The sequence below is a fragment of the Typopeltis vanoorti genome, chromosome 21, assembly GCF_054136105.1.
Source record: "Typopeltis vanoorti isolate ZY-2024b chromosome 21, IOZ_Tvanoo_1.0, whole genome shotgun sequence".
Taxonomy (NCBI): Eukaryota; Metazoa; Arthropoda; class Arachnida; order Uropygi; family Thelyphonidae; genus Typopeltis; species Typopeltis vanoorti.
In genome coordinates this window covers 94,068,323-94,093,701 of record NC_143569.1, presented here as the reverse complement: position 1 = coordinate 94,093,701, position 25,379 = coordinate 94,068,323, and the positions used below count along the sequence as shown (strand labels likewise).

Genomic DNA, 25,379 nt, shown 5'->3' with positions numbered 1-25,379 from the left:
TCACAATGCAGTTGACATTTTCAACAATTCGACCTATTTTCATTGTCTTTGTATTGCTGACCTTCATACTGTTGGATTCTGATTATGTAGAGATTAGATTAATTATTATTTGCTTCAGAATCCAACATGATCTTCCATCACAAAGGTTAGACTTGTAAATATTATTTAATGTAAACAACTTATTTTACAATTTAATATTCATAACTACTTTAATTTTATCTAATATTTAATTATTTAATCAAGAACGTATGTATTAATAGTAGAAAAACTCTGTGATAAAATATTAAGTTATTTTAATGATTACTATGTTAATATTGTAAGAACTTGTATTTGATAATTTAACTGCGCATTATTTGAAATGTAAATATTATCTATTTATTCCTGTTTGTGAAAGTTTAACGTTATGTAATAGCTCAATTTTATTTATGTTTTGTTGTCATGGAGATACATGTAAGTAAGCGAGCGTGAGAATTGGAACAGAACGTGAAGAGGAGGTTTATTGAAAATGCTGAAAGTTTACTGGAAAGTTAAAGAGATCTCGAGAAGAATTTAGGCAGGAAAAATGGATATAAAAAGGTGGAACGCTGGAAAAAAAGGAATTAGGAGATTAGAGCATTAGAGATTTATTAGAGAGAGAAGGATTGGCATTAGGTTGGAATCGGGCATTCGGCAATCAGTGCGATAATAGCGAGTCGGCAAGTCACTCAAGCAACTAAATAAAGTCTACAAGTTGAGAAGCAGTTAGCTAATAAGTTTCTGAATAACAAATAATGCAACGGAAGATAGCTGAATGACTAGCGATACTTTAGTTGAGATTTATTTTCAGGGCCGACCTTTCAAGGACACACTGAAATGTGAAGCATAGTAAGAAGTAACTAGAGAATAAATAGAGACAACAGGGTTGTGTTTAATGATAGCGGTGTTAAGAATTATTTGAATGCCGGAGGAATGAACATCTGTACATATAAAACCCTAAGTTAAAGAATTATTGTGTATTGCCCTAATTCAAGAGTAATCAGTAGTGCTTCATACAAGAACATCTGATTATATGTATTGTGCCTGTAAATTAATTCAGTTAATGCTAGAAGATTTATTTTAATGAGTGCTGTTTATTGTTAAAAGTATTTGTGTGTGTGTTGATGAAGGAAGAAGATTAACGGTAAGATTATTCCAACTTTAATATTTCTGTTCAGAGAAGTGTGTGAGTTTCATCTTAGAATTCCCTGATGTTAACAGTAACTATCGCGGAGAATTAAAAGAAGCGTAAAATTAAGTGTCTATTTATGAAGAGGTATTACTGCAATTTTTATTGTATTTGGAACTTAAGGAACTATGAAAAGATTGTGATATAGAGATAAGAGATTTATCTTGTCAGAGTTTGATTGTACTTATCGGAGAAGCTGAAGTGATTGTGATATCTTAATTACTGATTTGAAGTTAAGTGTAAAATTTATGATTTTAAAATTAAATGTTTGTTTTTGTTAATGAAAAGTTGTATTTTGCCTGAATCTCTTTTACTGCACCATTCATAAAATATTCGAACCAAAGCGGGAAAATTAAGTAAGTTAAATATACTCGGCCAGTATATATAATAACATCATATAAAAGAGGATAGTTGTGAGTTGATTTTTGTTCAATTCTTGAACTAATTGAGATATAGAGTGGCGCAGTCTATAAATATAAATTTTCTCTATATTGAATTAGAAATCAACTAGCAACTTATAATTTTGTTTAAGAACATCATAGTGACCAACATGTCGGATCCAAAGTATAAATTAAGAAGTAGGATCCAACAAAATGGCGCAGTCGACAGGATTTGAATTCACTAATAAAGATTGTAATATTAAGTATTAGATTTTGTAATGTAATAGTAAGGAGAATTTAAAGATGAATCAAGTAAATTGGTTGTAAACTAGAATCAGGCAAACATAGAAGTTATTTTAGAATTCTATTTTTTTTTAAGTTATTGTTAATAGATTAATGTGGCAGTTTCATCAAGTTCTAAAATGGAAGATAGTGAATTTTTTCGTACAGTGAACCCACAACAGGTTTTTCCCCAGTTTTCAGGTGAAGAATCAGATAATGTACTGTTTTTTTTTACTTATGTTGAAAAACTTAGAGAAATAGCAAATTGGACGGATTTTCAATTGTTAATTTTACTCAGAAGTAAGTTAATAGGCAAGGCTAAAGCATATTTTAACTCATCTCCAATTCTCAAGGATACATTTGATTATCAAATATTTAAGGACAATCTTATTTCTCAGTTCTCGAAATTAAGGAGTATTGGCCCAAATTTATGGAAGTTACAGAGAGTCTTACAAAAAGATAAAGAAACTGTTACTGATTTTCACAATCGTTTATTGACACTAGCCAACAGTTTAAATGTGACTAATGAGGATAAACCACACTTAGATTGGGCTGTATTCCAACAATTTAGACAAAGTGTTAGGCAAGAATTAAGAGAAACAGCTTATAAGAAGAAAATTTCCACCTTAGAAGAGTGTCTCAAAAGTGTCAAGGAAAAAGAACAAATGTTAGGAGACCTTTATCCCTCATCCATTGTAGGTCTTGTAAATGTTGTAAATAAGACTAGTGGTTCCTTGAACCAATCTGAAGTTGAAAAGAAAAATAAGGATGAAAAAGGAAATGGAAAGAATATTGGAGAAAGTTCAAGTAGTATTAATTGCATAACTGAAAGTAAAGAACAATTTGACAAAAGGCTGATGACAGAAGTGAAAACCCTAATTCACCAGGAAGTAAATAAGTTAAATCAGCCAATAATGGATAGTTTTAATTAGGTTGTGAGACAATTATCAGCTATCACTTTGAAGTCTCAAGAAAACCAAAACCCCACAACTGATAAAATTAATAAATTAATTAAACATGAAGTGGAAAAACAAAATCAACCCATTTTAACTAGTCTAGATATGGTAATTCAAGGGCTAGATAATGTCAAACAACAGATGTCTATTATCCCTCAATCTAAGACAGAGACAAACCAAAGAGATCCTCCAAAATGTTATAATTGCAAGAAAGTTGGACATTATGCCAGGAAATGTTTCTATAACAAAGGAAACTACTCTAATAGCAGATGGGACTCGAAGTTTGGATACAAACCTCACAGAAGAAATAATGGAATTCAGAAACACCAAGCACCTAATGAAAGAATGATGAGAGTTAGAGGAGAAATCCTAGGTTCTAAGTGTGATATTTTATTAGATACAGGATGTAATGCTTCAACTATTAGAAAGGACTATTTCCAAAGTATAAGACATAAATTAAGGAATAACATTGCCAAACTTTCTTGATTAAATAATTAAATATTAGATAAAATTAAAGTAGTTATATGAATATTAAATTGTAAAATAAGTTGTTTACATTAAATAATATTTACAAGTCTAGCCTTTGTGATGGAAGATCCTGTTGGATTCTGAAGCAAATAATAATTACTCTAATCTCTACATAATCAGAATCCAACAATAGTTACATATATTACAACAGTTATCTTGCAGATTTATTTAGAAGTATAACATCATCTACATAAAGCAAAGAGCTGACATTAACATCTCCAATTTTGATATCAGGTTTAATACCACTTTCCTTCATAATATGGTCCATATAGATAATGAATAACAGAGAGGATAATGTACATCCTTGTCCCACACCAGATTTAACATTAAACCATCTTCCTGTACTTCCTTCAATCCTAACTGCTGACTTACAACTCAAATAAAGACTAAGTATTGCTTGATATAATGCATCATTAACACCATATAACTGTAGCATATTGAATAGCTTCTCTCTTGGCACCTTGTCATATGCCTTTTCCAAATCGACAAAACTTAAATACAGACCTTTGTTATATTCCCATGCTTTCTCAACTATTTGTCATAAAATGAAGATCTGATCCTGACAGCCTCTATTTGGCCTGAATCCAGCTTGTTCTTCACCAAGCTTTTCTTCCACAATTCTTCTCAACCGTTTCTCAAGTATACTTGCATAGATCTTGCCAGGAACACTCAGTAGGGAAATACCTCTGTAATTCTCACATTCAGTTTTATTTCCCTTTTTATATATGGGTACTATGAGAGCTCTACTCAAATCATCTGGAATTTGCCCCTCTGAACTATGCAGTGCAGCCACTATAAGACTTTTATACCACCATACTTCAGCATTTCTGGTCAAATATCATCTACTCCTGCTGCCTTTCCACATTTCAAGCCTTTGATTGCTTTTTCTACATCAAGTATGGATATGTATTCCTGACTGTATGCCTGTTGAATGTTTTTTACCACTGTGCTATCAGTGCTTGTTTCATTTAGCAATTTTTCGAAGTAATTACTCCATACTTCAAAGATATCTTTTTCTCCTGTTTTCATGTCACCATTATCATCTCTAATTCCTTTTACAGCACTCTTTTCTCCATTTCTGAGCTTCTTCAACAACCTCCAGAATATTTATTTTGCCACCTTCTTGATATTTATTTTCTATGTTCTTGCGAAAGTCCTCCCATGACTTTTGTTTAGCTAGTTTTACACAGTGTTTAGCTTTCTTACATTTGACTCTGTATTCTTTAAGAGCACAAGCTGACTTATTTGCCAGGAACTTTTGATATGCTTTCTTCTTTTCCTTCCTTAATGCCTCTTTAACTTCCTGTGTCCACCATGGAGTTCTAATTTTTCTATCCTTGCAGAAAACCTTACCACATGCCTCTCTGAGTGAATCAATTTGGGTTTTCTTCAAGAATTTGCCACCGAATCTCCAAGGTTTGGTTCCTGTTCTCAAACTCTTTCATTTTTTCTTCAATAATCTTTGTGTATTTTAGTCTACAGTTCACATCTAAGAGCTGCTCAACTTTTATTCACTTTAAAATTTTCTTACATGTTATTCTTTTCAATATGAAATTCAATTTTATCCTGCTCAAGACTAAATAGTGATCACTTCCAATTTCAAATCCTCTGTACACTCTGGTGTCCTGCACCAGGGAGAAAACATCACTATCAACAATAACATAGTCAATGAGACTTTTCTTATTTCCTTGCCTCTTCTCTCCATGTGAATTTGTGCACATTTTTATGTTGGACCATGCTGTTATTAATAACCAGTCCATGTCCTGAGCAGAAATCCAACAGGTATTTGCCATTATTATTAACTTTGCGCTTTTCTTCAAATTTTCCCAAAATATTTTTGTATGTCTGACAATCACTTCCTACTCAGCTATTTAGCTCCCCAACAAGGATCAACTTTTCCTTTTTTCATTGTGTCAGTTGCTTTCTCTAAAGCATCAAAAAATTCCCCCACTCCTACCTTAGTAGAACTTTCTGTGAGACCATAGGCACAATAAGTCTCATTGTCCAGTTCCCCATTCTCTTATTTGCCCACATTACTCTACTTGAGACTGACTACCATTCAAGAAGATTAGCCTCTTATTTTGTGTTGAATACTATGGCTACTCCTTCTTTTCCTTGATTTTCATTGCCTGAATATAACATTTTTGTATTTATTGCTCAGAAAGATCTCACCAGTTTTTGTCTTTTTTGTTTCAATCACCCCTATTATGTCAATGTGGTACTTATCTAATTCCTCAGCTAGCTCCATTTCTTTGCCATCAGGCTTCTTATGTTGATAGTACCGATCTTTAACTCTGGTGATGTTGAGTTGGGGTGTACTTTCAGATTTGTTCCAGTAGCCGACTTTTCGCTGTTCACCCTGGTTCCCTGGCGAAAACAACGGGGGTCTTGTTTAACTGGGTGACACCCCAGCCGGCATGAAATTTTGTCATGTTGTACCATCCTTTTTTATTTTGGTTTAACCAATAAGAATACAATTTGGTCGGCTAAATCCCAAATTGCCAGCCCATCCTTGTTCGTTCAGTATCCAAGTAGATACCCAACAGGGTGCACCATAAGAAGGTGATGAGTGGACATTAGATCAGAAGCCCTGATCAGTTCTCTGCATTCCTTTAAAGGCTATGTGGAGGTCCCCTCTCAGTTATACAGCTTTGGCCCTTAAGCACCCTGACTGCCATTATGTGGCATGCAAATAATAGTTTGCATAATAATAAATTTGGACTTGCATCAAGTCCAAATTACATAAGTCAGGGACTGGCTATATTCTAGTTCTTTGTTATGGAGCCCAGATGGCCATTTTGTAAGAATGATAAGAGACCTGATGCTTCTGATCAGTTTTTAAGGAGTATTTGGGAGTAAGGTGGTTAAAGTTATGATGGTTCAGAATGCAGGATATCTGCTTGCTTGACCAACAGTCAGAAAAAGAAGGCTTAAACGCGATTTATTGACAATATCAAACAAAACTTTAATAGAATTGGCAGTAGCATGGAGCAGCACTGGATAATCAAGCCAGGCACCCAGCATCGGAAACTTCAATCTGGTCAGACACTGACTGAAAAACTTGTATGTAAACGATCAATAGGAAAGTAGAGGCTAATCATTAACTGAAGCAGCATCATGAAAGATTTTAACAATGCAAACAATGATTTGCAAAGAATATACAAATAGTAAAATGAATTTCCCTAATAGAAAGAAAAAAAACAGATGTTGAACATTGGTGAAAGTGATCATTCCATTTGACATATGGAGTGGACAGGCAAGTGTATGCTCCTGTAAGAAGAGAAATGATAAGATATGCAGGCCTTATTTTTGTCCAGCAGATGAATAAGAAGATTAAAACATTGAACATGCAGATATCGATATATTGAGAATAGCAATAATTATAACGAAAAAAAGGGGGAGGAGGAACTGTCTGAAATATTAAATACATTTAAAGGTGTCTCCACATATATTAAAGAAATGTATGAAGAAAACATGCATGTATACTGTCATTTGGATTTTGGAAAGCTCTTTCCAATGATTATCTCCACTCTTATTCATCATCTATATAGATCACATTATGAAAGAAAGCAGCATCCTGATATCAAACTTAGCTCTTTGCTTTATATACAGAATGTCCTACTTCTAAACAAATCCAGTGCTAGTCTAGGATCCTGTAGTTAAATTAACAGCTATACAGAATTTAGCATGAAAATAAAAAGGATAAAAATTCAACTGAGTTCTCACTGGAGAACTACAGAAGTAAAATATTTCAGCTATTTTAGGTCCACTTTTTAATGAAGATGGCAAATAGACAAAAATATGAAACAAAGTAAAGCTGCTATAAAGTCAGTGAACTGAATAAATTTGTGAAATTAGTTAAACACCAAAGTAGCAGTATACACAACTGCATTCATAACAAATTTAATGGATAGATAAAAATATGAGAGTTGTTTGTTAGAAATTTATTTCTAACAAACAACAGCAGTTAATCAAAGGGTGGAGACTCAAACTGATAGTCCTGAGGAAAATTAGAGGAGTAAACAGATAACATCAATGCAAAATCATATTACAAGAGAACTTGACATTGTTAGTATTAGCAAATGTATGAGTAGAGTTCATCTAAGGTGGTACAGTCACTTAAATAGGTAAAGAAAGATTAGCAAAATAGGTGTTTGATGCCCAGGGCTGCCCCCAGGAATTTTGCCACTCCCTTATTTTTCGTATAGTCATCCCATGCAGTAGCATATTTTGCCATCCCTTCTCCCTTATTTTTCGTATAGTTTATGCCAACTTTGCTGCCCCGTGCAAATGCACGTCTTGCACCGTCGGTAGAGCCGGCCCTGTTGATGCCAAGACAGTAGAAAACAAGACTCAGAGGAGGAAGCCCAAGATCTAGATGGACTGATGCAGTTAGAAGTACTCTAGAAGACATAAGATCTGATAATAGAGAGGTGCTGAAAAATGACAGGATAATCATTAACAGAACATTATTACTATTGCAAGCTTTATCATGTATCACTGTCATAGTAGCCTGTACACATCAAGAAATTGATGACTACAAGGAATAAAAGACAAATCTAGTTTCTTACCTATTTTATATAACTGCTTGTGACTTGTCTTTGAAGAATGTTCTATGGAAGACAAACTGTGCATCACTGATTCATCATTTGTATTTAGATAAGTCTATACTTATTTGATGGCATCAGTCAGACATCACTTTCACATGCTGAAAGAACGTAAGACAAACATTTTTTTTTATTTATACAAAACCAAAATTCATAATTAAAAAAATTAAAAAAACATCATCTTTAGCTTTATTTGGTAAAAAATTATTTGGCATTTTGGCTGAAGCAACAAACTATGAGGCTAGCATCTTGTTATTGATTGTGTGTATATATATCTATATAGTGTCTTCTGACTGGCAATCCAGTTTCGTAGATAAGTCTATTTTTTAGTTACAGGTAAGAAAATCCTACCACTTCTGCATGAGAGACTGGCTTAATTCACCTTCAGCTAAAAAGTCCTTATAAAGGACTGCTGCATCATAGATGAGATTCAAACTAGATTTGGCAAAAAGAAGTAGAGGAAAGCATCTCATCTTTCTTTTACCATGCAGTGTCGAGGGTTTATTAATCATCGGACCTCAAACCATTCACAGGATAAGGTGGTCAGCCCTACACCCCGTGTATCCTATGTCCTGTAGTGTTGAGTTCAAGGCTGGTTTGCCTGCTTTGCGGGATGAAGAATCCCAGGATAAACCGGGGGAAAAAACCCTACTGTCCAAGACGGCTAACTTGGCTTCGGCTGAGGAAGCGCCTAACGTCACCGATGGGAATCGAACCTAGGACGTGCCTTCCTCAGGCATATGGTTGCAAAGCACACAGCCACTAGGCTAACCATGCAGATGTAGAGGAAAGCATAATTTAAAAAAAAAAAAGAAAAAAAAGCTGAGCACAAAAGTTGCTTGAATGATAACATTTGAGTTCTCATACAACTTTGCAAAATAATACTATTTGAGGTCAATACACTTTTGAAAAAGGTAAAAGAAAAAAATTGATTATTCAGAAACAAACATTTTTATTAATACTTTAACTCTAAAAGTGGGACTGTAGATATTTTTGTTGAGATAAAGAACGATGACTTAGTATCTAACAAAGAACAAACCTTGGAAATATAAAAAAAAAAAAACTGAGGTTCATATTACCACACTGTGGTGTATGCACAAACTTTGAGGTGGTTCAGATTTTTATCACACCCACACAAAAGGCAGAAGGACCTATAGCAAATAAATGCCATTTGTAGGAAGGGGAAAGAGCAGAGTAAATTGTTGATATTCTTGAATTGCTGTAGGTTGTAGTCCTATGGAAATGCTTCATGGGGAGACTGTTCCACAGAATTGAGGTGGATGAAATGAAAGGTGATTGGGAGTAGCAGGTATGAAGTTCAACTGTAAAGGAATGTTCAGTAGCTGTTGCTCAAGTTCTTGTAGATGTGGCAATAATGAGAGGCATAATGGATAGCCATGGAAATATCTGTAGAAAAGACAATGCAGTCACCGATTTTCTGGGAAACTGGCTGAAGTTAATCTGTACAAGACATGCTATTAACCAACTGAACAGCATCAATAATTTTTAGGGAGGTCTTAGGTGCATCACACCAAAAATGAGAGCAGTATTCTAAAGGTTGGCTGGATTTGGGATTTATACAGAGTAAGTAATTGTTCAGAAAAGAAGTACTGTCTTGAATGGAAAAGGATGCCATGTTTTTTGGATGCTGATGATGCTATAGAAGTGATATCATTATGACTGTTAAGCTGAGCATTATCAAAAGTAGGTGAAGATCTGAGTTTTTTTTTTTTTTTTTTTTTGGTACGAAAAAATAAAACTGTGTTTAGGAAGCAATGAAGTTCCAATCAAGGATACTCTCCACATCAATGATCAACCACTTATTACAGATGATCTTGAAGCTAGAGATGTTTGAACACTGTAAGGCTTGTTGTATGAGTAGACAAGTGGAGAGTGCTAGCATCAGTAAAACTGTTAATAAGAAGGTCATTTATTTATATAAATCAGGAAGATGGTGAAATGATGGAGCCCTGAGAGATAGCGACATTAACAGGAAAATCTAACAGGCTGTAAGGATGTTTGTGATTGTCTTTAGGTGGGAGATGAATTTCATCACTCAGTGTGAGGCCTGAAGCAGAATGAAAAAAAGTTCCATGTTTGGTTTCTGGACTATGTAAAAACTAAATTAAAAACACAAAAAAAAATATTAAAAAGTAGAAAAAATATCCTTAGCCCACCCACAGTACAAAATGTACTATAAGTTTGTAAATATTCTTTTGCAGGTGAAAACATAAAAAACAAAGGCCAGGAGATCTTCTGTGGATCGATGGTAGCTCTCCAAGTTTTGAAGAAGTTCACTGTGGATAATCTTCATTATTTTGGACAAAACTGAGTTGAGAGCAATAGCTTGATGGTAGATATTTATCACCCTTTCAGGAAGCTGACCGTATATGGACTTTCATGTTGTACAGTGGATGCCAGCTGAGTATAGTTTAGTATATAGATGATAAAGAACAGGTGTTAGTCAGGAGTACAATGGGTGGGATTCTATCATTACTGGATGCCTTTGTGGTATCCAAGTTATTCAAGATTCTTCTGTCTTTCTGGCAGAAGGTTACAGCAGATGCAAAAAAGGAAGTAATTTGTCATGGTCATCTAAGGAGAAGTTGGAAGAAAAGAAGGCTGATGCAGGATGTCAGCTTTATCTTTAGGTGATAATACATTGCTACCATTAGGGTGATATAGAGAAAGTAGCACAGATGGACAAAAGTTGCATCCAATAGTGGCACAAGTAGTGATTTTCTACATCCTTGTTGGATTTAGACTTTGCTCTTTTAATACTGGTTTTACAATTTGGGCAACTGCATAGGTAGTGAAAGAAGTTGATGTTTTGGTCTCAAGCCACTTGTAATGGGAGAATTTTTCAGATATGGGGTGGGAAATTTAAACAGTGTGAGGAATAGTATCCCATTATGCAAAGAAAACACATCTCCTTGCAGACATGTATGAAGTCAAAGCTGTGCATTATGAGAAGGGTCACTACCCAGACCGATTTCCCTGTTTAAGTGCGGGGTTACCTCTCCAAAAACTCGTGCGATCAGCCAGATCACCAAATAATGAGCAACCTGAGTGATCATTAACTCAGCATTGACTCCCCCAGTGGCAGACTCACCCCACCACCAAGCAGAGCCATAATCTCAGTGGTGACCACACTCAGAGATAAGCAAAGCCCTACCCTCAAGCAGAGCCGTCAGGGAACGGACTGCCCCTTCTGTGCAAAGCACATCTATGAGAGCCAGACCCGGAAACAGCAATAGCTGAGCCTCAGTTAAAACTTCATTGGCTACAGCCTTGCCACAACCACTTCCACACAAAAGCACTTCAGTGGGAGCCAGGCCCAGAGGTGATACTAAGATTGAAGTAATGCAGATCATATTTTCCTATACCAGTTGCCAAAAGGTGTCACATCTTATTAAATTACTCTGGATTAGAGAAAGGTTATTGGAAGTTTTTTCATTTGGTTATACCATAAATTAAAGATACGAAGAAATTATATACTTGGTTTAATCTTTTATTCAAGTGTGAGCAAACAAAGTTTGCACCTGAAGTATTTTCAGGACTGGGGAAACTCGTGTTAAGGGTAGTATGACTTCACACCACTTGCCTTAGTATTCCATAATGCAAAGCACATCTCCTTGCAGACATGTATAATGCTATCCAACAACCTTTCTCTAATCTAGAGTAATTTAATAAGGTGTGACACCTTTTGGCAACTGGTATAGGAAAATATGACCTGCATTAATTTAATCTTAGTATCACCTCTGGGTCTGGTTCCCACTGAAGAGACCTCAATAAAGGTCGAAACCAGTCTGGCTAGTGACCCTTCCCATAATGGATAGCATTATACATGTCTGCAAGGAGATGTGCTTTGCATTATGGGATACTAAGGCAAGTAATGTGAAGTCATATCACATTTACCACGAGTTATCTCAGTCCTGAAAATACTTCAGGCACAAACTTTGTTTGCTTATACTTTATCCAAGTATATAATTTCTTGCTATCTTTAATTTATAGTGTGAGGAATAAAAGCTCCCATTCCAAGATGGATTATTTCTGTAATAAGATCACAACAGGTATCTGGATCTAAAGAATGAAAACAGTAGGTCTGGTCATGAAAAGGAGGAGTAAAAAACACATCCTGCCACATGTCAATGTTGTAATGTCAGAGTACACAATATCGTGAGTGGCTGAAGGAAAGACGTTCCACTAATGATGAAACTTGGGCAAGACCGTAATCTTAATTACCAAGAAGAACAATTATCTGAGCAGAATACCTGAAAGGAGAACTAGTTAAGAAGAATCTGGTGTTGGATGAGTAAAGAGGATTGTCAAGAATCCTCTTTACTCATCCAACACCAATCTTGGTAGAAAGATGAGTCATTGCTTACAGCCAAAATCTGTCTCTTCCAGCTTTGTCAGTGAAATTTGAAAAAGGGAGAGTCAATTAGAATTGTGGACATCAATTAACTTAACTTTAAGCTTTGCTACCCATCTCACTTTCTTGGTGATGCATTCTTTAATTCTTTTTATCTTAGAGGAGACAATTTTGTATATTCACAAAATTGTCTCCTCTAAGCTGCATGGTATATTACTGTATTCACAGTAATATACCATGCAGAAGTGTGTCAAACTTGGAATATTTTCCTTTTCGATCATCATCAATTTTCCGATACATACCCTCAACAGGTGTAGAGCTACTACTATGATAGTACTACATGATTAAGTTTACATTATTATTAATCTCCTCTCAACAATTTACTCCAAATTACACTGTTACTTATCAGAACTCCAATATTGTTGTATCTAATATTTCATTCTTCTAAAGCACTTTTAACTGAATCAATCCACCTAGATCTTCATTTGTACAAGTTTGGTCTCTTTTTAATGCTTATTGCTGATTTTTGTGCCAAATTTGTTACAGCTGTTATTCAATTTAACTGGAGACCTGGAATGATGTAGGAGTACAATATCATCTGTATAAAACAAAGAGCTAAGTTTGATATCTCCAGTTCTAATGTCAAGTTTAATGCACATTCTTTCATAATGTGACCCATATGAAAGATGATGAATAAGTGTGGAGATAATGTGCATCCTTGTCTTACCCATGATTTTACATCAAACCATCTTCCTGCATTTTCTTAGATTCTAACTGCTGACTTACAAGTTAAATATACACTACATCTTGCTTTGTGTAATATTCAATTTACCCCAGGTACCATGTCGTATGCTTTTCTAGATTTATGAAACTTATACAGATCCTAGTTATATAGAGGTGAATAGAATCAAATACTTGGCGGGATGTTGTTATAGACCTGGTAATGTGGATGGTGGTGGTGGTGATAGTGAAATGTATAGTCAAATTAGCCAAGCAAATAAGAAAGGGATGATCATTATGGGTGATTTTAATTATGGCAATATAGAGTGGAATGATGAGATAGCAACTGGAAGTAAAGAAATTGAGTTTCTTGAGTTTTTGAGGGATAACTACCTCAGATAGTATGTAACAGAGGGCACACGAGGATTAAGGGTCTTGGATTTGGTCTGATGAGACATCAGAGGATGTAATTATAAATGAGGTGTCAAATCATCCACCAATTAGTGAAAGTGACCATGAGGTCATTACCTGGGTGGTTGCCAGCATTGCAAGGGCCCCTGTGAGAAAAGGGTATATGTGGAACTACAAGGGGGGTGATTATGAAGAGCTCAGGAGACAGCTTGCGGGTGTAGCATGGAATGAGGAGTTAGCTGGAAAAGAGATCAATGCAACTTGGGGGACTTTCAAAAACTATCTAGTAGATGCAATGTCTAAATGTATTCCAAGGGTGAGAAGGTTAAATAAGGTAGGTGTGATATGGATGAATAAAGAGATTAAGCATACAATACAGAGAAAAAGGCATTGTGGAGGCAGCATAAGAGAAGTGGAAGTAACCATTTTCATGAGGTCTACAAAGACCAGGCAAGGAGGGTGACTTGGTTGGTGAGAGTAGCTAAAGAGAGGTATGAACAGCAGTTAGCTAATGAAGCCAAAAAGAATCCTAGGGAGTTCTTTCGATATGTAGCCAGCAAAAGAAAGAATGATTATGGAAGGATAACATTGATTGGAGGAAGTGGTATAAAGACAGCTGATGCAGAATGTGTGGTGGAGATACTTAATGAGCAGTTCATAAAGATCTTTCAATCTTGTGAATGTGACTTCATGGAGAGATTGAGAGCAGTTGATGGGGAGGAGAGACTGACTGTAAGTGAGCAAGAGGTGTTTGGGGAGTTGAGTAAACTAGATGTAAATAAGGCTGTGGGACTTGATAATATATCACCGCGTATTCTGAAGGAATGTGCAAGAGAGTTGACACCCTTCAATGGATGCCCTGCCCTGGGAAATGAGCAGTTGTGTGGATGGCAGTTTGTGAAGGTTGATGCTTGGTCCACTGGTGGTTTTTTTCTGCCAATGGGTGGAGTCGAGGCTTCTTGAGGTTTTTGTCTTTAAGAACCATTGCTGAAATTAATGGAGTGTAATGAGTTTTAAAATCCTTCAGTTTAGTCATCTCAAAGATCCTTTACTTATATGGGTGGCACTAGTGTCCTTGGTAAATGTGGCGGTCGTGTTTAGTTAGTCTAGAAAACGCGTTTTTAAATTTAAATATAGTGTGGCTTTTTGTCTCAAATTGTGCTGCAGTTGTGCATCAGTTAGATACAAGTGTCCTTCAGTGGTGTTATTGTTTGGAACTGTGTTGTATATATTGTGTTTTCACTGCCGTTTGTTTCACTACTTCAATGTGTAAAGATGGCATCCAACAAGAAATGTACGTCAGCGGTGCACAGGACTTCTACTTCTACACGAAAGGCTGGCTCAGTGTTAGATTTTTTGCAATGGATGCGTTGCGAAAACTGCTAAATGTATGCGGCGAAGAATGTGAAGGATCTGTGGTCGGTCTGGCTAAATGAGAAGAACAAAAATGTCGACGTATGTGAGAAGTGTCGGGATAGGCTGGAGCGTTTAGGAATGGAAGCTGACATTGGGACCATAGCGGAAGAACTTCGGCAGGAGTTCACGAAAATGAAAAATGACCATCTTCTACATGAGGAATTGGAAGTGCTCGGTAAGAAGATACTGGAAGTTAAAACTGAGTTTAATGTGTTAAACAGAGAAATTAGGACTATAGAGATTACTTTAGCTGAAGTAACTAGAACAGGATTACGTATGGGTGAGTCTTTGGTGAATGATGCAGTAATAAATAGTATGGGAGTGATTGGGAGTCAACAAAACAAAACCACAAGTGGCCTAGAAGAAACGAGATGTTGTGAGAGTGGGGGTAAATAATAGAGCTTTGAGTAATGAAACTGGGACAGTCATGCTGAATAGCGTAGAAAATGAGTCCATGAGTGATGCTTGTGTGGACTTGAATGAAGTTAAGAGTGGTAAGATATATGGTGATTCTATGATTAAGGGTATGGAGAGTGGTATGCATGAGGAGTGCCTGGCTGGTGGGACAATAGAAAGAGTAGCTTTAGCAATAAAGAGAGTGCATGAAGCAGACAAGATGATAGTTATGGTGGGTACGAATGACCTGAGTGGTTGTATAAATCAGGTAGGAAAAGATTTAAGAACATTGTTAGATATTGTGAAGAGGAAAAGTGTCAATCGGAGGATAGTGCGTGTGTGTGCTGCCTCGTTTTGACAATTACGAGTTAAGTAGATGAGCGATGATAATGAATGATATGATTGCAAGAATGCACAAAAAAAGAGGTCTGGAATTTGTTGATGTTTGGAGTGTTTGAAGGAAAACGACAGTTGTATGCTAGAGATGGACTGCATCTGAACATGGAAGGACATAAGCGATTGAAGAAGTTACTTTTTTCTGAACAAGTTGAAGTAATTGGGCAGGGAAACTAATATTGAAAGGGTTGAGTGTAAGAGAGAGAGAGAGAAACTTTAGCACTGATTGTATATTTATTGATCCTTATACGCAGAATAAATTGCAGAAGAGAGGGGATAAAAATCGGCATGGGACTACTGAAATTAGTGACTTGTATATCAGTTCTAAAGCCGGTACAAGATCTAGAGGGAATCTGCAATTTTTGTATGCCGATGCAAGAAGCATTCGAAATAAGAGAGAAGTATTTTTGGCATTAGTCAGTGCAATCTCACCAAAAGTTGTAGGCATTAGTGAAACTTGGCTGTCAGCAGAAGATGTGGTCACTGGAATTGAATGTGATGGGTACAGTATTTTCAGGGAGGATAGAGAAGATAGAACAGGGGGAGGAGTACTGTTGATGATAGCTGATGTGTTGCAGCCAAAGAAAGTAGTATATCAAGATGATAGACATGTGAATGAGAGTTTCATTTGAGGCGGTCTGGTGCAAAATAGTGACCAATGCAACCAAATATACAGTTGGATGCTGCTATAGGCCAGGGAGTACAGGGGGAGATATTGAATTCATGCATCAGCAAATTAGTGCAATGAGTGCAGGCTTAATGATTATTATGGGGGATTTTAATTAGGGTAATATCAATTGGAAGGAAGAAATATCATGTAGCAAAAAGGAAATGGAGTTCATACATCTTCTACAAGATAATTACTTGAAACAGTACATAACTGAAGGGACACGTGGTGTGAGAGTGTTGGACCTGGTTATTGGTTCAGAGGTTATATGCAAGTAAGGTGTTCTCGTTACCTCCAATTGGTGAAAGCGATCATGTGGTATTGACTTGGGAGGTTGCAAAATCTGTGGATTTTTCTGTTAAGAAGGGGTATATACGGAACTACAGGTTAGGCAATTATAACAAGCTTCGGAGTGAGCTTGCAGCCATTCCATGGCAGAACATATTGCAGGGGAAAGATGTTAGCAGTGCATGGGATAAAATCAGTGGGTATCTGAGGAAAGCAATATCAGATTGTGTCCCCATGGTCAGGAAGTCAAACAAGGCAGGTGTTAGATGGATGAGCAGTAGTATCAAACTTGATCTGCAAAAAAAAGAAAATGTTATGGAGAATTTACAAGGAGAAAGGCGATCAGTACACCCATGAGCAGTACAAGGCTCAAGCTAGGAAGGTTACCAGCATAGTAAGAAAAGCTAAATCAGATTATGAGAAGACCTTAGCCAAAGAGATCAAGGGTAATCCCAAAGAGTTCTTCCACTATGTAGCAAGTAAAAGGAAGAATGACTTCAGAAGGATAACTTTAGTGGGTGCTAATAGTATTGAGGTGACAAAATCTGATGTAATAGTCGAGTTACTGTGTGATCACTTTTCAAAAGTCTATTACCCAAGTGAGGATATCTCTGTACCTGTAGCAGGTGTTACAGGTAATGTGAGAATTGAAGCTAAAAAATCAGAGGTATTTAATATATTGCAAAATTTAAATGCAAACACTGCTGTAGACTTAGATGGAATATCAGCTCGGGTGTTGCGTGAATGTGCAAATGAATTGTCAACCCCTCTTACTTGGATATTTAATTTAAGTTTGAACTCTGGTATGGTCCCTAGGGAGTGGAAGTTAGGCAAAGTGGTTCCTTTGCATAAGGGTGGCTCTAAAACTGCAGTAGTTAATTACAGACCAATCACCATCTCAGGAGTAGTGGTAAAAGTATTGGAAAAGTTGGTTAAAGACAAAATTCAAGAATGGGTGGATCAGGATATGATACACTACAGAGGCCAACATGGTTTTGTTAAAGGTAGATCCTGCCTTAGCAATCTATTAAATTTTCATAATAGAATGATATCTGAGTTGGACAAAGGAACTGGCTACAGAGTGGAACTTCTGGAATTTGCTAAGGCTTTTGACAGGATACCCCATGGAACACTGTTACGCAAATTGTAGAAGATGGGAATGGATACTAAATTGGTGATATGGATAGGAGAATGGCTCAGGGAGAGATACCAGAAGGTGGTGTATGGAGGAGCCGAGTCCAGGATGAGGCAGGTGACCAGTGGTGTGCCTCAGGGCTCTGTGTTTGGGCCATTGTTGTTTAATTTGTATATAAATGATATAAGAAATGGCTTACAGGGAGATATTCAGTTGTTTGTTGATGATGCAAAGTTGGGTAGCGCAATAAAAAATCAAGCTGATGTTGAAAGTTTGCAGGATGATTTAAATAAGCTGGTAGAATGGGCAAAAGATAATGGATGTCAGTGCAATGTGGAAAAGTGTCAAGTCATGCATTTTAGGATTAAAAGATTACCAGCTGTGTACTCCAAGAGATTGATGAGGCTAGGAACTTAGGGGTGTTGGTAGATAGGGAGATGAAGTTCAGAGGACACATTGCTAAGGTGTCCAAGATTGCACATAGGATTACTTGGTTGTTGAGGAACACACTGACATCCAGAGATAAAGAGGTTATTATTCCCCTTTATAAAGCGTTGATACTTCCACATTTGGATTACTGTGCTCAGGTCTGGTCACCTGGATTCCTTGGAGACGAGGAGGCTGTGGAGAGGGTTCAGAGAAGAGTGACCAAGTTGGTGAGTGATGTAAAAAATGCTCCCTACATTGATAGATTGAGAGCTTGTGAATTGCAGAAGTTGGTTGATAGGCGGAGAAGAGGGGATATGATAGAAACATTTAAATTACTGAAAGGTTTTTATAGGATTGATGTAGGGGAAATGTTTCAGCTGTGTGATAGTGATGGAAGAATCCCTGGAAATTAAAGAAGAGTGAGGCTAACAAGGGTGTCAGAACAAGGTTTTTTGCCTGGAGGGTGGTGAATGAGTGGAATTCATTGCCTGACTTAGTTGTGAGCTCTTTGTCTGTAAATGAATTCAAGAAGAGATATAACAGATATTGTTTTGCTAGTTTGGGTCTCCCGCGATGAGTCTACTGACTCCATGGAGATACCCGTAATAATAATAATGTTTACTTACACAAAGTCTCCATCGCTATATTCCATTGGATGCTTGCCTATAGTATAGCTTCTACCAACGTGACCTTTATCAGAGCTCTTCAGTGGATACTTTTCCCTGGGAGATGAGCAGTTCTGCTTGGAGATAGGGTTTGCCAATCACTGAGTGGAACACTCTGATAGGCAAACGTACATGGTTGAAGCCTTTATTCAAAAATTATAATATTTATAATTTTCCTCTCATTCTTGGAAAGTGTATATTAATGTGTAAATATATTTTCTTTAATTTCTTGAGAAATCAACCAATAATATCAAATATAATTATCAGTTGATAAATTTCTCAAGAAAACTGCTCATACAAATTAGTGTTTTTGAATGAAAAATTAAACCTAACTAAAGAAAAATATTCAATTAGACATTTTATTATTAGCAATGTTTTATAGGAATTAGGGAAAATGAATATTAAAAATTTAAAATAAATAAAATTCTTAATGGAAAGTAGGAGGAAATGTATGGCTTAATAAAGGGGGGCATGGTCCTGTTTCTGCTATTTATGAATAAGCTGCACAATTATTTGATTTTGCAGGAATATAAAGTAGGATATTTGCTAAATAGATCTGTAATTAATAATATTAAAAAAGGGGAATTAAACCAAACAATGCATAACACAGTTTATTAATGTACAGTTATAACTTAAAATTTGGGCAAACAACTAAAATACTCTGTATATTTTTAGGCAAATAAGTTGTTTCTCTGTGGACTTAAAATCATTTTAAAACTAGATAAGTCTTCGGTGCATGCACAGTTAAAGCCAATTTATAAAGGTTTTCATATTTTAACTTCATAGTATTCCACTATAAAATTAAATTAGTTTCTGTTGGAATCTTACCAACATGTGGAAAATCTTCGAGTGATGAAAAGATATTATGGTCTTTTTTCTGCTACTTGAATTTTCCTTTCGCTTTTCAATGGTTCTAAATAAACTCTTTAAGTCATTTTCACATGGACTAAGTGAATTTCAGTTGCTTCATGGTCTTCATATTTACTTGATTTTTATTCTTGCAATTATCATTAACTGTATATATTTTCTCGTGCCATTGTGTCAGATTTAACAACGATCTGTATTTAAGTTTTGTCGATCTGGAAAAGGCATATGACAAGGTGCAAGAGAGAAGCTATTCAACACGTTACAGTTATATGGTGCCAATGGGGCAGTATATCAAGCAATACTAAGTCTTTATTTGAGTTGCAAGTCAGCAGTTAGAATTGAAGTATAGGAAGATGGTTTAATGTTAAATCTGGTGGCGACAGGGATGTACATTATCCCCTCTATTATTGTGGATCACAATATGAAGAAAAGTGGTATTAAACATGATATCAGAATTGGAGATGTTAATGTCAGCTCTTTGCTTTATGTGGATGATGTTATACTTCTAAATAAATCTGCTACAAGTTTGCAAGATTCCCTGACTAAACTGAATAACTGTTGTAATAGATATGGTATGAAGGTCAGCAATAAAAAGACAAAGACAATGAAAATAGGTAGAATCATTGAAAATATCAACTGTGTTGTGAATGGAGAACCTGTGGAACAAGTAAAACATTTCAGCTACTTAGGCACGATTTTTAGTGAAGATGATAAATTAAATGTGGAAATAGACAACAGAATCAACAAAGCTGGTATGGTAGGAAGTCAATTGAGTAAATTCATATGGAATAAGAGAGAAATTAGTCGGAACACTAAATTAGCTGTATACAAGACAGTGTTCAAACCAGTTTTAACTTATGGATCTGAGAGCTGGGTCAGAAGTAAAACACTTGACCAAAGACTAGAGACCGCAGATATGAGTCCCGAGAAAGATTAGAGGCATGAACAGATGGCAATATCATCTTAAAAATGAGGATATTAGGAAAGAACTAGACATTGTCAGCATCCAGGAATGCGTTAGCAGAGCTAATCTCAGGTGGTATGGTCACTTAAACAGAATGGGCGAAGAAAGATTAGCAAAGCAAGTGTTCTCTGCCAGGTTGGCAGGAAAACGACCCAGAGGAAGACCAAGATATAGGTGGATTGATATGGTACAAAGTGCCTTAGACAATAGAAATATAAGATCTGATAATGTTGGAGTATTGATAAGTAACAGACTGATTTGGAGGAAAATTGAGATAGGAAGTTAGTAATGATGTAAATTTTTCATGTAGTACTATCATATCCTGTACACCCCTTGAGGGTATATGTCAGGAATTTGATGATGATGATGCTTGTGTCAGATGATCAGTGGCACTTTCTTGTTACTTTCCGATAACAAAACATTTAATCTGGGATCTAAACAGAATGATGCTATGATTGCTTCTCTAAAAGCTCTTTTTCTCTAATCTTGATAGCATATGCTACAAGCCTACACACAGATTTTTCAACATTTCACTTTTGTAATGTGATCACACTTTGTACATACATTTCTGGCATCTCCAAACCAATCTTTCAACAAAGTATCACTATGATTCCCATCTTCTAAAGAAAAATGATCCTCTCCCTTGTCTTTTCCTGGCATCTACCAACTACTGTGTGACTGTCGCCTTTCTTACTTCAAACAAACTGGATGTTTAGTGGAAAAATGAGTACAAAAACACCTATCCATCATCTCCAATAAAAAAAAAAAATCTAAAATCTCTGGCATAGCACAACATGGAATTGATACTAACCACAATGTCTTATAGTCTGAAAAATGATTACTCTGTTGTTCCTGCCATAAATTTACCTCCTCCCTATACAATAAAATTACACAGCTATAAAAATCATGGAAATCGATTATTCTGGATTGTTTGAACATAGAAATAATAGTTCTGTCATGTCATTATCTCATGACTACCAGAAATAACGGAAAATACATTTTTGATGTTGAGTATTAAGGGAAAATCAATTTATATAATTTGCTGTTATTCCCAAATGAAACTACACAGTAAAACTGTATCTATGCAAAATATCACCATTCCTGTTTTAAAATATGTTACTGATAAAAAAAAAAAAATTCAATTTTCATGATTGCTTTACCAATAGCATCACTAGATGATTATGATGCCAAGAGCATCATTATAACTTCCATTATTTAATGCAGAGACATGCAAAAGACATTCAAAAAGCAAATTATTTTTACTACCTTATTTATCATAATACAAAATATGCATTTTTCTGTTTAAAAAAAAAAAAAATGCACTTACACTTATTATTAGCGACTGTTAGTATTCAAATTTCGAGAATGTAGATTCATTTAGCTTATTCAAGTTTTCTAACGGTTGCCAATTATTTCTACAATCCTCTTCCGTAAAAGGATCAGCAGTAGAGACATCTATATTTTCTTGCGGTATCTGTAGTGCAAGTCGATATGCATGGAGAAACATGCGGTAAGGGAAAATATCCTGTCGATTGCTGTAAGTATAGTCGCCTATAATAGTGTGACCAAGTTCATGGCAGTGTACCCTTAACTGATGACGTCTTCCAGTATAAGGTTTTAATAAAACTTTACTAGCAGGTTTGTTTCTATATAATCCCCTCTGAAGAACTAACATCTGTGTTATTGCTCTTCTTGGTTTTATACAATAATCCTTTTCATCTGAACACATACAGTGGGAAAAATGTGGTCTGGAATCCTCACCAATTCCTTTATCAATAACTACAAACTCATCTTGCACATGTCCATGCACAAGAGCAAGGTAATACTTCTGCACCAATCTGCATGAAAAAGCAGAGCTACATTGTTTTGCAGCTTCTTTATTCAATGAAACACATAGTACTCCACTAGTAGAATAGTCCAAACGATGGCTAAAACGAAAATGGTGAACAACTGACTTGTCTGCAAGATGAGGTAGAAGATGTTTCAACTGGGTTGCAACTGTTATTGGATCTTGATCTGGAGAATCGGAATTAACAAGAACATCATATCTCTTATTCACAACTAGATAGTTTGAACTCAAGTATAAAATTCCAATATCTTCAATTGTTGCAGGTGAATTTTCTAATGTTTGAAATAAATGTGTGAAACACCAATGAAATAATACTGCTATCTGGTTTAAGAAAGACATTATAAGAAGTGCAGCCTTCCTAAAAATAAATAAAAAATAATTAAATAAATCATAATTCACAATCCACTAACATCAGAGTAACCAATACATGAATTGTTTTGGATATGTATTTTTAAAATAAATCAAACACTGATTTAATGGTATGTTTTGCAAATGGCATGTGTTTTCAGAATTATAAATCAGATACCTCTAAAGAAGTCATAACACAGAATGGTGTGAGAAACAGGTTTCTCAAATAAATGGTATGCCATATCTTCTAAATGACAATGTTAAAATGATCTATAAAACTAAAATTGCTGCTGTTTTTTTTTTTTTTTTTTGCAGATCTTAACATTCCAAAGGCAGAAGATCCTGGAATTTTTCTTAAAGCAGTGTTTGTTAATAAGTTTTCATAAAAATGTGATATTATAAAAAGCTGAAAACATCAGTGTGGCAGTCTGACACAATACATTTCTAAAAATTCAGTATTAGCAAAAATTAATATTTCACTGAGAAATTATCAGAACCAGCAGACAATCTCTGAAAAGCTGCAGGATTCATAGAAAGTCATGTTAGGTTCAGAAAAAACAAATTTAACATATGAGAAGAACAGATGGGTTGTTATGAATTATTATAAGTACTACTGTGAGGTCAGCATATTACCCCCCCCCCCAACCGGCTAGGACGTATATATATATGTCCAGATACAGAATCTAGATATAATTCTGTAACACCTATTGAATAACATGGATAAGAAGTACAAGTTGGTCTCACTATTTCATCCACCTCGGCCAGTAGAGAGGCTAATTCTAGGTGATGACATTGCAATGTCAGATGTGACATTGACTTCTAGAAGGCACCAGCTGGCTTGTTTTATGGGATGAGAACATTGGAGGTTGTGGGATGAAGGGGTATGCAGTTTATGTATGCTAATGCCAGAAGTATTTGAAATAAGGTTGGAGTTTTTGGCATTGGTTAGCACAACTTGGCCAAAAGTTATAGGCATTAGAGAGAGACTTGGTTGATAGAGGATATGGTTATAGGAATAGAATGCCAGAGATGTGTCTTCAGAGAGGATAGAAGGAACAGAATGGCAGAAGGAGTTTTGTTAAAGTTGGTGTAGATGAGGAAAGTAGTTGAGGTGGATGGATTGGTGGAGACAAAATTGTAGAATAGGAGCCCCTCCCTCGACGAGTCTTTGGACTCCCTGGAGGTGTTATGTAATAATAATAATAATAGCAGAGAAATTAAAGACAAAAAGAGTAGAAGCACAGGGATTCAGAGGGACAGTTCATTTAAGGCTATTTGGTGTGAAATAGAGGTCAACAGGGCTAAAAATGTAATTGGCTGCTGTTATAATCCAGGGATATAAGGAGAATGTAGATAACATGCACTCGTAAATTAGCATGAGTACAGTTTGAGTAATTATGGAGATTTCAACTATGGGGACATAGATTGGGAGGAGGAACGATCGCAGGTAACAAAGAAAATGAAATCTATACAGCTGCTGAGAGATTACTACCCAAGGATACAAGGTTAAGAGTGCTGAATCTGATCACTACATCAGAGAACTTAACACTAACCAATCTAACAATAAATAGATGCTTCTACTTGGAGAAAGTGACCATGTAGTCTTGACCTGGGAAATTGCCAGACATGCAAAATTTTCTATTAGAAGAGATATATGTGGAACTACAAAGCAGGTGATTATGGGAAGCTGAGGAGACAGCTTTCAGCAGAGCAATGGTATAGGAATTTGGAGGGGAGAGATGGTGCTGGTGCATGGGAGGTGATCAAGTGATGTTTGAAGAAAGCAGTATCTGAATATATATGTGGAGCCAGAAGAATAAATCAGGTAGGTAAGAGTTAGATGGATGAATGGTTTCATTAAGCAGGAGTTGTACACAAAGAAAACTTTTTGGGGAGATTATAAAGAAAAAGGTGATTAGCATGCCCATGAGTAGTATAAGGTGCAGGCAAAAAGGGTAACTGGTATGGTAAAGAAGGCCAAAGCTAATTATGAGAGAAAGCTAGCTGATGAGACCAAAAGAAACCCTAAGGAGCTCTTTCGCTATGTGACAAGTAAAAGGAGGAATGACTATGGAAGGATGACTTTTAAAAGTGCTGATGGTGGGGAGATAACAGAACCGAACCAAATAGTTGAATTATTGAGTGAACATTTAGCAGGAGTGTACCATCGAGGTGATGACATTGCAATGTCAGATGTGACATTGACTGATAGGAGAATAGAGGTTGAAGAAATGATGGTGCTTAAAATATTGCAGAACCTCAATATGAACACAGTCATGGGATTAAGATGGCATATCAGTTAGTGTATTATGAGGATGTGCAAGGGAATTATCAGCTCCTAGTTTTTTTGCTATTACACTTAAGAAATGTTATGCAATTAGATTTCTGCCTTATGAATTCCTATTTATCTATCCATGAACTGGCAAAGTCTACATACTTACATACACACACACACCAATATAACATAACATGGTTATGAAATAAGCATACTATGTT

At 35.9% G+C, this 25,379-nt stretch overlaps 1 protein-coding gene across 5 annotated transcripts in view; it reads right to left on the bottom strand.

Moving 5' to 3' along the window:
- LOC150095118 (pseudouridylate synthase RPUSD1-like) overlaps positions 1 to 25,379 on the bottom strand; it is a 53,384-nt gene that overhangs the window by 9,046 nt on the left and 18,959 nt on the right. For all 5 annotated transcript variants that reach the window (XM_090410934.1, XM_090410937.1, XM_090410932.1 and 2 more), the window contains exons 2-3: positions 22,014 to 22,893; positions 7,922 to 8,058 (exon numbers count right to left, since the gene is read on the bottom strand). In XM_090410934.1, the coding sequence (XP_090267060.1) occupies positions 22,032 to 22,893 (862 nt within the window). In that variant the 3' untranslated portion in view covers positions 7,922 to 8,058; positions 22,014 to 22,031. The remainder of the gene's footprint in view (positions 1 to 7,921; positions 8,059 to 22,013; positions 22,894 to 25,379) is intronic.